Raw genomic sequence first — 13,624 nt, 5'->3', positions numbered from 1 at the left:
ATTTCCCACTAAAATTAATGGAAATTGGGTCTCTAAATCCCATAGGTGGCTTTGAAAAAATCTCATCTTAAGTCTAACTGGCAGAACATAACTTTAAAATAAATCCGGCCATTGGGCAGGAAAACCAGCCGTTGCTGTATGGATTACAGACGCCAACGTGCATAGGTTACATACTTCTGAATTCTAATCTGACCTGTGTGGGTCAGGAGGCTGGCTTAATCTCAGTAAAGGGGTGATCAACAGTGCTCTGTGATGACCCCCAAAGGTTGACTTACCAAAGAGTGTTAATGGTGACTAGACAAGATCACATGCCCTATGCTCCCAACCAAAGGAAAAGTACTGGGTTGCTGGCAACAAAGTGGAAATTTAAATTGTGCACGTAAAATGGGCTCAAAGACGACTGGAGTATTAGCACAAAGGGGTAAGAATTATTCCGTCACTTGAACACCAAGGTGATGGTCTTGGTGTAAGAACATGGAGAACAGAATGTCCACATTTTGATGGAAGAGAATCAAGAGACAGAACCCAGCCCCATGCAGAGAATCAGACGTCTGGTTGTGACACAATCTAGGAGGTAGACACCACTCTGTTCTTAGCCGTCCCTCCAGCTGACATCTAAGGCCATGCTGGATTCCAGAAGGAAATTATTACAGCCTTACTCTGTCTAGGATTGCAGCGTTGGTCACTACGATACCAAGGTCTTTATGAGGATTTAGAGGTGTTCAGAAGCCCTCCCAAACCCCAGCTCCTCCTTCCCCTGGGGAGAGAGCCTCTTAAAGCAAAGGTTACACTCCTGAGACCACTGGGATTCTGGCAAATATAAGAAAGCAGAGAGCAATGCAAAGCAGTTAGACTCTGCCCAGAGGTGGTCTTGAACACAATACTTTCAGAGGGAAGTCAGATTGAGCACGTTATTCCACATCTCCTGGCCTGCCCATATACATACTGTTTCATCGCTATCAGTTTGGAATCCATGCTCTCTTGCTTTCCTTTCATCATCTGGACGTCAGTCAGTAACTTGGTTACATTATCTTGACGAACCTTTATATCCTCATTCTTTATACTGGAGACCTGGAGACAGAAAGGAAGAGGACAGTGAGGTTTCACCCTATAAAATTGTTCTCTAAGCATCAAAGATGGCAATGCAGATTAACTATCCTCTTTCCCCATCCTCACTGGCCTAATTATATAACGAATCAGACAGGCGCAGATTGGCCACCTATTATATAACTTTTCTACAAGGCCATCGTTTACAGACCCTTCCCTGAAGGAGCAGAATCCTTTTGGGTCAGAAATGCAAATGCTACAGCTGCACTGGAACCTTGGAAAACAGCTGTCAGCATTGTACTGACTTTCTGATTAATTCCACAGTCTTCCATTGCACCAACAGCTACCTAATTTGAAAGTAACATTCTAAGGGTGTCTCTTCACTGCAACAGTTAACTCCTGTACTAACAAGCTAGCCCACTGGAGTGAGGGCAGAGTGAAAGTGACCACTCTGTGAAACACTCCAACTACACAGTGAGATTAGATTAGCACCTGAGGAGTAACTCGAGCTACTGCACTTTAGTAACTCAAAGATCATAAGAATATAAGACTGGCCAGACTGGGTCAGACCAAAGGTCCAGCCAGCCCAGTAATCTGTCTACCGACAGTGGCCAATGCCAGGTGCCCCAGAGGGAGCGAACAGAACAGGTAATGATCAAGTGATCTCTCTTCTGCCATCCATCTCCACCCTCTGACAAACAGAGGCTAGGGACACCATTCCTTACCCATCCTGGCTAATAGCCATTAATGGACTTAACCTCCATGAATTTATCCAGTTCTCTTTTAAACCTGTTATAGTCCTAGCCTTCACAACCTCCTCAGGCAAGGAGTCCCACAGGTTGACTGTGCGCTGAGTGAAGAAGAACTTCCTTTTATCTCTTTTAAACCTGCTGCCCATTAATTTCACTTGGTGGCCCCTAGTTCTTATATTATGGGAACAAGTAAAGAACTTTTCCCTATTCACTTTATCTGCACCACTCATGATTTTATATACCTCTATCATATCCCCCCTTCGTCTCCTCTTTTCCAAGCTGGAAAGTCCTGGCATCTTTAATCTCTCCTCATATGGGACCCGTTCCAACCCCCTCATCATTTTAGTTGCCCTTTTCTGAACCTTTTCTAATGCCCGTATATCTTTTGTGAGACGAGGGGACCACATCTATGCGCAGTATTCAAGATGTGGGCATACCATGGATTTATATAAGGGCAATAAGATATTCTCAGTCTTATTCTCTATCCCTTTCTTAATGATACCTAACATCCTGTTTGCTTTTTTGAGTGCCGCTGCACACTGCATGGACTTCTTCAGAGAACTATCCACGATGACTCCAAGAACTTTCTCCTGATTAGCTGTAGCTAAATTAGCTCCCATCATATTGGATCAGACAGAGCTCAGTCTTCAGTACCAGGAAAGGCCAAGACGAGAGCAAAGACATGGAGACAGGATGGGGAGCCTTTTCCAGTGCTTCCTGAGCAGCAGTCAGACTCAGCCAGCCTCATCATTCCCATAGCAAGTACTTAAAGGGCTGAAGGGAAGCTTCTGAGGAGCCAGTTTCATTTTCCTGACAAACATCTCATGGGGAACAGCACCCTGGTATGAATCGCAAAGGCTTTAACATGCGAGAGCTCTCTGAACCTGCCAGCAATTACAGGGGTTAATACATTTCACCTATTCCAACAGCAGCTCCCTCCCACCTTTACTAGCTAGAAGGCCCTTTGGGATCTGCACCTCACAATGTGGTATATCCTTCGCTGACCGTGCAGCGCTGTGGAGGTACTAAATGCTGCTCGGCGAAAGTGGCACCTAATTATTGCTAAAGTTATTGCAGAGTGCACTGGGACTATCATGCAGCACAGGGTGCTGCCGTGTCTGGGTGGCCTGGAAGGGTTTTTGGAAAAGGATCACTGAAAACCTGACTGGCTGCATCTTCCACCCACATTGCAGAGCTAATGGAGTAGTCTAATAGTTCATGAGAAACGCTTGGCACCTAAAATATCAAAATGCTTCTATAAAATGCTTTTTTATTGAGACCGAACTAAATCCACTCCCAAGACGACAATTATGTAGCAAACGCAAAAGGCAGGACTTGAAAAGATCTAAGGACACAAAGTTTCTGAATAGGATTCCTCATATCCACCAATGAGACAGGAATACAATTTTATACCTGGCAGCACAGCGGGTGCCAAAGTGCAGCCCACAAGTCCAGTTCAGGCCACGGTTGCCTTTATCTTGAATAGATTTGACTTGTGCAGAACCCACATCCCAGCATGGAACGTTCCACTGTGCGAGGGGGTTGGGTCTGCTCCGATCAGAACTGAGTAGCGTGTGTGGAGAGCCCTACCCTAGCCTGGTCATACAGCTATGAAAAATGAAGGCAGTTGTGAGCTGCATTTTGGGGTGTGGGTTTACCCTAGTTTAAAGGAAAAGTGCAGCAGTTAGTATCTGGGACTCCCTGTGGAGGTTAACAAGTTTAAAATAATGTTCTAGTGTGTGTTAAACACCCGTGTTTCTTGCTGCTCCCATTACTCCCAGAAACATATGGAGCCATCTTCAAAGGCCTTATAACAATTTGTTTTCTGTTTTGGACCAGTCCTATTCAACATATTCATAAATGATCTGGAAAAAGGGGTAAACAGTGAGGTGGCAAAATTTGCAGATGACACAAAACTACTCAGGATAGTTAAGTCCCAAGCAGATTGCGAAGAGCTGCAAAGGGATCTCACAAAACTGGGTGACTGGGCAACATAATGGTAGATGAAATTCAATAGTGATAAATGCAAAGTAATGCACGCTGGAAAACATCATCCCAACTATACATCTAAAATGACGGGGTCTAAATTAGCTGTTCCCACTCAAGAAAGATCTTGGAGTCATTGTGGATAGTTCTCTGAAAACATCCACTCAATGTGCAGCGGCAGTCGAAAAAGTGAATAGAATGTTGGGAATCATTAAGAAAGGGATAGATAAGACAGAAAATATCCTATTGCCTCCATATAAATCCATGGGACGCCCACATCTTTAATACTGGGTGCGGATGTGGTCGCCCCATCTCAAAAAAAAATATATTGGAATTGGAAAAAGTTCAGAAAAGGACAACAAAAACTATGAGGGTTATTGAACGGCTGCCATAGGAGGAGTGGTTAATAAGACTGGGACTTTTCAGCTTGGAAAAGAGCCAACTGAGGGGAGATATGATAGAGGTCTATAAAATCATGACTGGTGTGGAGAAGGTAAATAAGGAAGCGTTATTTACTCGTCATAACACAAGAACTAGGGGTCACCAAATGAAATTAATAGGCAGCAGGTTTAAAACAAACAAAAGGAAGTATTTTTTCCTCACAATGCACAGTCTACCTGTGTAATTCCTTGCCAGAGGATGTTGTCAAGGCCAAGACTATAACAGGGTTCAAAAAAGAACTAGGTAAGTTCCTGGAAGATAGCCATCAATGGCCCTATTAGCCAGGATGAACAGGGATGATGTCCCTCGCCTCTGTTTGCCTGAAGCTGGGAATGGGAGACAGGGGATGGATCACTTGATGATTCCCTGATATGTTCATTCCTTCTGGGCCACTTGGCATTGGCTACTGTTGGAAGACAGGATACTGGGCTAGATGGACCTTTGGTCTGACTCAGTATGGCCGTTCTTACGTAACACTCCAAATGAAGACTGCATTTCAGCCAATAACTGCGTTGCTCCTTCCCGTTCTACAGCAAAGGTTCAATTGCCCTCTGACATCTCCCTCTGGGAGAGGAAAGTTTGCCATAACCTCCATTAGGCCAAACCTACATAGACAGTACTTTAAAAGAAAAGGAAATAAATCTGGAGGTGAAGCTGGCTCCCAATTTGCCAAGTCAAAGTGAATTTGGCTTCCATGTTACAGGCCAAATTCTCAGTTGTCTCCAGGGTATCCCAAGCAGCGTCATAATCAAGCCAGATGCTAAGAGAGCAATTGGAGAAATTGGCACACTAAATATCTCCCACAAACTGATTGGCACTGCAGCTTGTGACTGAATGAAATGTGATGCAGGAGTCAACTAGAAAACCACTTGGCAGAGAATGAAAACTACAGTGCCAGAATCCCCTTGATACCCAGAGCATGTGGCTGCTTTTCTGACTAAAAAAGAGACAGTAACCTCCTTAGCGTCACAGGGGTTTACTCACTGGTTGGCCTGAAATATCCGTTATGTACACTTACGCTGGTTACTTTCCTCTTGATATTCTCCAGGAGCTGCTCCTGGCCTCGGATGAAGTACGGATGTTGAAATTCAGTATCGTCCTTCTCTGGCTTCACCAAGCCACCCTGCTCAATGTGGACAACCTTCCGAAAGCCATCTAAAAGTCAAAGATGGATAATTAGAGAAACGCAGGGCAATCTAAAGACTGAGAACGTCACTGCAAGCACAAATCTATCATTGTTCGCCAAGGACAGACACAGAGTGCCCTACTAGTTCAACAGTCTTTGGGATCATTAACCCTTTGAGGGGATGTCCTCTGCCTCCTATGCCCCCTCCTCCAGCCCCTTGCCAGTGTATGAAACCCAACCCAACTCCTCCCCCAGCAGCAGACATTCCAACTCTGCCTACCCTACCCTTCTGCTAGGCTGACAGCAAAGGTGGTGAGTGCCTCCTCAGCTAGACCGCTTCATTTTCCACATGCCAGCTCCCTCCCAAGGGTGCAGGGCAGGGGAGGGGAAGGGGAACTGGAGTCTTTGGGGTTCATCTCAGACAAGAGCCCCAGCCTTGCTACATGTCCCAGTGACAAACCCAGCACAGCACCTCTTAGAAACAGGAAGCCCTAACGGCATTAAACATCTGGGGATCAGGCAATAACCTAACTTGCCTGTTCAGTACAGGGCATCAGAAGGAAAGATTCATTAGCAATAAATTTTTCTTTAAGAGTAATGCCAAAAAGAGAAACTTGAAACAAATACAGGCAATTCTCATGACACCAAAGGGGTTGCAATGTATCCAGTTTGGGAGAGAAGACGGCCTCCGATTGATACACTCAGCACTGCGCAGGACCCACAAACACCTGACCTGTCACTTCATCCACGACTGAAACACCAACACCTTTGTGATGATTCCCTGTCGCTGTTTACCACCACCCAGCAATACTACAATAATCATTAGAGCAGGAAGTGAACATTACATGTCTAACTGAAACTGTGATGGGAATTTAAGGAGGCAGAATGTAATTACCAGAGTTGGAATTTGGCCGAGACATTGGGGTTAACACCTCAAGAGTGCCATGGAATCTGTAATGAAGCAAAGTGATCAGAATCTCGGTTTTGCATCTCGCCAAAAAGACAGGGGTGTTGTGCTCCTATCACTACTAATGCTTCACTGGGGGAGGTACTGATCTACACAGATGGATGAGCTCCCTTCTGGTTTTATTTAGCATTTGTTTAGTATTCTTTGTAGCATCTGAGTATTTCACAGCACCACTATGAGGAAGGGAAGTATCCCCATTTGTGAGATGAAGAACCTAGGCTTGGGTATGCTCCACTACACAGGCTGACATAAGTCTTCTTGCGATGACATGTGTGCATGTGACTACCCCCAAATTTGTCTCTGGCCAATGGAAGTGCCCTATTATAGCACCACAGTAAAAGCACCTACCCGAATGGCATAGAGCCAGGGTTGGCATACTGAGATCAACACTGTGTGAAAGTAGAAACTGAATGACCGGTGTAGACTCTAAAAAGAGAGAGTCCTCTAGCAGCTGTCCCACAGTGCTTTGGTCACAATTTTAAAATGGCCTGGGGTCACAGAAACCTGAAGGCCACCCTCCCCCACTTGTTAAAACTCCTAGTGTGTTTTTGAAATGCCTCTTCCTGATTACTCACCTGGTGAACACACCTAGCAACTCACCCTTACTGCATGCAACCACCCAGCCAGCCAGGCCGGCTCCATGCAGTAGATGCACTCCTGCCTGCTGCAGACAGGAAATACTGATCTCCCGAGCCAGTGGGAAGAAGAGGCTGCGCGCACACAGTTACGGACCAGCTGTAGAAATGTGGACATCTCTGAGCAGACTGTAGGGGGGGATGCAGGCAAAAAGGTAGGACAGGGATCAGCAGCAGTGCCATGTGAAAGGGACAGCACGAGACCAGGGAGTGCAACAATTGATGTAGGGCTTCGCCACAGACCTGCTGCTTGTACAAGGAGCTGCAAACCATACTTGGTGAAGACTGCACCAGTGCCCCACAGACCACTGTGGATACCTCGGAGGAGACTGGGACAAAGACCCTAGCTGTGAACAGAGAAGAGGAGGAAGGGGTTGGAAGATGTGGCGGGGGACTCCAGCCATGCCATCAACCAGGACCTGCTTGAGACTCTGCCCCAGTCTTGCCAGGTGAGTGCGAATGAGCCTGATGAAGGGGAAGGGAACTCAGGTGTGTGCATGCATTTCTCCTTACAACGTTTACATGTAAAAATGATGCCCAGCCTGTCCCCAAGTTAACAAGACAAAGGTATCGACCGTTCCTTGTTTTACTCATATGAGAAGGGGAAGCAGTATAGCAAACAGAGGGAGAGCTGGCATCTTTCATTCCCCTGTTGGGTTAGGCAGTGGGAGAAGGGATGGATGCAGAGCGCTCTGTTTATGTGCACAGGGATGTCCCTTGTACCTGCCTGAGAGAGCTCAATGACACACTATTGGAGATACTCTGCAATCCTCTCCTCCAGGTTTCTAGGGATGGCAGTCTTATTTCTTCCTCCACAGTAGGACATTTTCCTATGCCACTCTGCAATCAGTTTGGCTGGCACCATTGCAGTGAGCAGGCTAGTGGCATACGGGCCCAAGTGGCTTCGGGACACATTCTCTGTGCCTTTGCGACCCTCAGGAGTGAGATAGCTAAAATCCCCACCACCTGTGGACAAAAAAAAGAGTTCCTGCACTCACTGATATTGCCCTGTGCTCAGACCCATAGAATAGGCACCAAAATCTTATAGATCCATGGAGCAGAAAACTACCACACCCACCATAGCTGGGGCTAGAGCGCTGTGCTGAGGTGTTCTAACATGGAAGCGTCAGTAAGGGAAAGGAGTTCTGAAACTCCTCCTTTTCCACTGTGATTGTAAAACCAACAGTACATCTGTTTTTATCAGCAGCTTCTGGAGTGGTGGCCTTCAGGGCTGCCCCCCTCTGCACTCACAGATCCCTGACCCCGAAGAGAGAGAGAAAGAAGGGGATGCAGGAGGACGTTCCGCAAGATCCTGTAAAGCCAGTGCTACATCGGACCATGAACAGAGGGCATGGAGGGCAAATATGACTAACAGCATAGGGAAAGAGGACAGGAAAAAGGCCCAGGAGTCCCCACAGGACAAGGAGAGGAACATGCACTAGGAAATAATGGGTCAAACAAATGCTGCAGACCTTGTTTGACCTACAGGTCAAAATTCCAGATTTTCCACCTTTGCAGTCCTTGGAGAACTGCACGGCTGCTTCACATTATGTCCCTAACCATGTCATGTGGCACAACAGGGCGCATCTGTACCCCCACCACGCCACACAGCAGATTGATATACACCAACAGTGGTTCTCATGGGTTAATATGTGTAACGCCTGTGCGCTCAAAGGGACACATTTACTTCCTTTCTCCTTCAGATTTTCACCTTGTTGTGTTAAAAATTTGTATAATATTGCCTGTGGGGTTTTTTGCACATTGATTTTCTGCAGTGTTTTTTCAACACAATAAAGTTTCACTTTGGAGAATCAAATTATCTTTTAGTTCACAACAAATATTGCAGAATGCGCAGCAGTAGCCAAAACAAACAGTACTTATAGACGCATACTGAGCGCCACAATTTATAGCTTCAGGAAAATACCAGCCGTATTTATAAATGTGGAGCAAGCACTACACAATTCAGAGCAGCATCCCAAGCTGCAGGCCCAGAGAGCTCTCGGCTCAGAACCGCTCTGTGGCCATTACAGTGGTCTCTCCAAACCTCCCTCAGCCGCGGCAGCAGACAGTCGCTCCACCCCCGTCCTCCACTCTGAGAGCAGCTTTCCCCCTTTGCCTCACACATATTAGGTGGCTATAACCACTGGATATTTTCCTCACTGAGATCCAACCTAGTGAGTAATCACCACCAATGTCACTTCAATCTACCAAAAGTACATTCAACTGTCACTCTGCACCTGCTGGGCCAGTAGCTGAACCTTCCCTTGGTGCTGTCAAGGTAACCAGTGTAAGACTTCATGAGCTAGGGGATCAAAGGGTAGGCTGGGTCGCCCAGAATCACTGTTGGCATTTCCACATCAGTCGCAATCTGCCAGTTGGGAAAAGAATAACCCTGCCTGCAGCTTTCTGAACAATCCTGAATTCTTAAAGATGCACGTGTCACGCACCTTCCCTGACCAGCCCTCGCTGATAACAGCAAAGCATTCCCAGTCATCCTCCAACACTTGCCTAACCATTGAAAAGAAGCCTTTTTGGCAAGGTGAGCTCGAGCCATAATAGGAATATGCATGTGGTCTACTGCCCCACCGCAGTTTGGAAACCTCACTGCTACAATGCATCCACTATGTCCTGCATGTTGTGGCGAGTCACAATTTTGCAGAGCAGGAGACAATTAACTGTGGATTTTCCAGCTTCAAAATCATTTCCCCGGGTAGACAGCAATACAGCTGTGTAAGCTTTCAGAGTGTGATCGTCACTTGCGTCTTAACTGTCAGTGCAACTCATTCTGGTGTCCATGCACGATCCAGGAACATGGCCTTCTGCATGCATTCTGTAGCCACTGCTGTTCATTCCAAAGCCACATTACGATGCAATCCCCCCAATCAGTGCTTGTTTCTTGGGCCCAGAAATGGAGCTCTGCTCCATGAATACCAGCACACTTCAATTGTTCGTTCCGTATGTCCCTCAAACTGTCCTTGAAGAAACAGTTATGTCCCTGTTATTCCAGGATATCCTGCAAGTCTGCAAACACGGAAGAATCATGCATCCTGTGCTTGCGGCGTTCATGAGACTAGCTCAGAGCTTTGTGGGCTCCATGTTTGTCTGAGATGGCAGACACTCAAAAGTGCTGCATGGATCCATGGGAATTTTTGTTTTTTTGTTAAAAAGAGGAGTGAAAATGAGGAGATATGGATGGTGTTGTGAGATGGAGACCATTATATGCCGTCGTTCCCAGAGAACTCTGGGCCAGTCACTTCTGTGGAAGTTTCCCAAGAGGCACTGCACAGAACAGCAGCACATGGCACACTGGGATACCTTCCTCACATCGACACCCGCACCCATGGCGAGTACGCACAGCACCGATACCAGCAGGCACACGCCTGAGCAGTATACAAACGTTGGTGGCTGTATCCCGACATACCGTGTGCAGACCACAGCTTGCATGCAGACGTGACGTAAGTAATTTGTCCAAGATCATGCGGAAAGTCTGTGGCAAAGCAGGGAACAGAACTCTGATCCCCCAGGCCAGTGCCTCAACCACAAGTCACCCTTCCTCTGAAGAGCATAGCCTGCTGCACCTTGCAAGGCTCCTGTCTGAGACATGTGGCCCTGAACTTGATATTACACATTCCAGACAGACAATCCATAACATTCCTCACAGGTACGGGGAACCCGAGGCTCAGAGGATAAGTGACTTGCCGAAGACCACACAGTGAGTCAGTAGAGGAGGGAAGATTAAAATTCCACAGTCCCTATGCAGATGCCACAAGAGTAAATACAGCCCATGCTGTCTCTGATTTAAATGCCAGACTGACTTTTTTAAATAGCCAAACACTCATATCCCTGTTACATTTAGATCCTTAAGTTTCAGATATGTACTTTGTTCCTGCTGGAGGCACAGCTGTTACACAGAGACTGGTGAAAACAGGAGGCCCATAACTGACACACATGCTGTGCTGCAGAAATACCACCCTGAAGAGGCAGTCTGGTAACTGAGTATTAGCCTGGGGTTGTGGGGAAGATTATTATTTGTATTGGTGTAGCTCCTAGGTGCCCCAGTCATGGACCAGGCCCCCATTGTGCTGGGAGCTGCACAAAACACAGAACAAAAAAATCTCTGCCCCAGAGAGCTCAACAGCTGGACACAGAACAAACAACAGGGAAACAATGGGATAATACTGGTCAGCATGGCAAGCAGTGGCCTCAGCACATCCGCAGTGGGACTATCGTCAAGTTTTTTGGAGGCATGACAGCAAAGGAGAGTTTGGGGGAGGAACAGGAGGTAGTTTTGAGACTGTTTACAGGAAGCTCCTCCCACGCACGTGGGGAAACCTCGGAAAAAGGCAGAAAAGTGTTTGACAATTTAACAAGCAGGCAACGGAGGCTGGCATCATGGGCTGATTGGAAGACATGATCGGAAGACATGATCAGCCTTTCAACACTGAATGAGAAGTGATAGGTTGGGTGGGGATAGGCCCTGAAGGGCCTTGAAAGTGAAGATAAGTTTGTTTAATATGACAGCAGAGGTAGCCAGCGAAGGGGTGCAAAGAGAGAGGTGACAGGGTCCAAGTGACGGACCGGGGAGGTTGATCTCTGCAGCAGCATTCTGAACGGACAGGAGTGGGGCAAGTCTGCATTTGGCCAGGCCAGAGAAAAGACGCTGCAGGAATTGGGATGAGAGGGTCTTAGCTGTGTGGAGGGAAAGGAGAGGCAGGATGTTAGAGAGATTATTCATGCAGAACGTGCAAGAGTTAGATGTAGCCTGGATGTGAGGTCCTAGAGCAGAGGTCAAAAAACTGTAGGGGGGCATGGAGGAAGTTCCGGGGAGGGACACAGCGGGGACCATGCCAGCCCCCACGGGGGGAGGAGGGAATGCCACCCAAACTCTCTGCCAGCTCTGCTCCATTCCTGCCTCCAGCCACACCCGTATCTCCCATCCCTGCCCCCAGCCTTGGCACAGCTCCACTCCCACCTCCAGCCTCAACCACAGCTCCGTTCCCAGGCTGAGAGCGGAGCCACGCCTGGCTCAGGGGGTGCAGGCTCAAAGTGGCCCTTACCTCAAGCGGCTCCCGGAAGCAGCAGCATGTCCCTTCTCCAGCTCCTACACAGAGGCACAGCCAGGCAGTTCTGCATGCTGCCCCATCTGCAGGCACTGCCCCTGCAGCTCCTATTGGAGCACGTAGGAGCCAAAGCAGGACCATGCCATGGCTTCCAGGAGCAGTGTTTTGCAGGCCCCGACCCTGCGCCCTGGCTGGAGCGGGGCCAAGCCACATGGTGCGGCCCTCGACCCAGTAACCCGGCTGGAGCACCGGAGCGGGGCTGAGTCACCTGGTGAGGCCCCCGACCCAGCGCCCTGGCAGAGCCGCATGGTGCGGCTCACAGGCCACTTAAAATGGCTTGGCCCGCGGGCCATAGTTTGCCCACTCCTGATTTCATGTTTAGACTCTATGAAATGCTTGTAAGTTGCTGCATGTATTAATCTCACTTATAATGTCTACATCCCATGTTATAAGGTAATATTTAAGTGTTTGGTCTGAAACTGTAAAGCCAGGCCCCCCACCAGCCTGGAGAGAAACATTACCCAGTGTGAAATACTAGTTTGCTATAGGAGGTGTTATCTCCTGCCCAACAAAAGAGGGCCCATAGACACCACACAAACCAATGTGGACTTTGTTGATTGCTTCTCCCCTTCTCCCTCCCTTCCTCCTCCCGGCACCCAAGAAGAGGAGACCTGCACATGAACTCGTCCCATCATCTTGAACTCTGGGGGAAGGGAACAAAAATCATGACAAGAAGAAACCACATCTTTTTGGCTGTTTGAACTCTGAAGGGCCAGAGACTCAAAACTGAAGCCAGAGATCCCCAGGGGCTGCCTCCTGGGGCTGCCCTGAAAGACTCTTTGAATAGACAGATCACTACAACTCTGACACTGTTAGAATTTAGACACACCAATGAGTTACTATGTTTGCTTGTTTTAACCTGTAAATAATTTGTTCCTTTTTCCTGCCTTTGGTGTAGAATCTAGAGTACCAGTTGCTCTGGGGTAAGTGACTGGTCTCAGGACTAGAAGCAACCTGAATGTGGCATGATTTTTGGTGTGTGGCCATTTATCACTAAGCCTGGCTTGTCCGGATGGCAAGTAGGGTGACCAGATGTCCCAATTTTATAGGAACAGTCCCGATTTTGGGGTCTTTTTCTTAAATAGACTCTTATTACCCCCCACCCCCGTCCTGATTTCACATTTACCGTCTGGTCACCCTAGTGGCAAGATAGACTGGAGAGTCTAGGGGGACTGTTTGTGACTCCATGGTAAGATTGTTATAGGGGTCCAGGGGTCACATTTGTTACTGGTTTGGTGAAATCTAATATAGAACACACCACCAGTTTGGGGTGTCTGCCCTGTTTTTGACAGACTTTCCTGAGGTAGGCACTCATGGTCGTGAGCCACTCAATAGTGCGACAAGAAGGAGAGAAGTAAACAGCTAGTAGTTTAATTGATGTTTGCAGATGAGGCTACTCGGAGATAAGGTGTAGAGGGAGAAGAGAAGGGGACCAAGGATGGAGTTCTGTGGAACCTTCACAGACAACTGGAGGGAGGATAGGAAGGATCCTCCAAAGGACATGCTGAAGAAGCCATTGTGGAGGAAGGAGGAGACCCAGGAGAGGACAG

At 47.7% G+C, this 13,624-nt stretch overlaps 1 protein-coding gene across 3 annotated transcripts in view; it reads right to left on the bottom strand.

Annotated features, from left to right (window-relative positions):
• Nucleotides 1–13,624, bottom strand: part of HSF1 (heat shock transcription factor 1) — a 94,860-nt gene that overhangs the window by 61,309 nt on the left and 19,927 nt on the right. For 2 of the 3 annotated variants that reach the window (XM_084619904.1, XM_084619903.1), the window contains exons 3-4: nt 5,245–5,381; nt 947–1,071 (exon numbers count right to left, since the gene is read on the bottom strand). In XM_084619904.1, the coding sequence (XP_084476030.1) occupies nt 947–1,071; nt 5,245–5,381 (262 nt within the window). Of the gene's footprint in view, nt 1–946; nt 1,072–5,244; nt 5,382–6,247; nt 6,304–13,624 lie in introns of all 3 variants that reach the window. The other variant, XM_084619905.1, reaches the window with a different exon arrangement.

The sequence above is a fragment of the Lepidochelys olivacea genome (genome assembly GCF_965140295.1).
Source record: "Lepidochelys olivacea isolate rLepOli2 genome assembly, chromosome: 2".
NCBI lineage: Eukaryota > Metazoa > Chordata > Testudines > Cheloniidae > Lepidochelys > Lepidochelys olivacea.
This window is presented reverse-complemented; position numbering and strand designations above follow the sequence as displayed.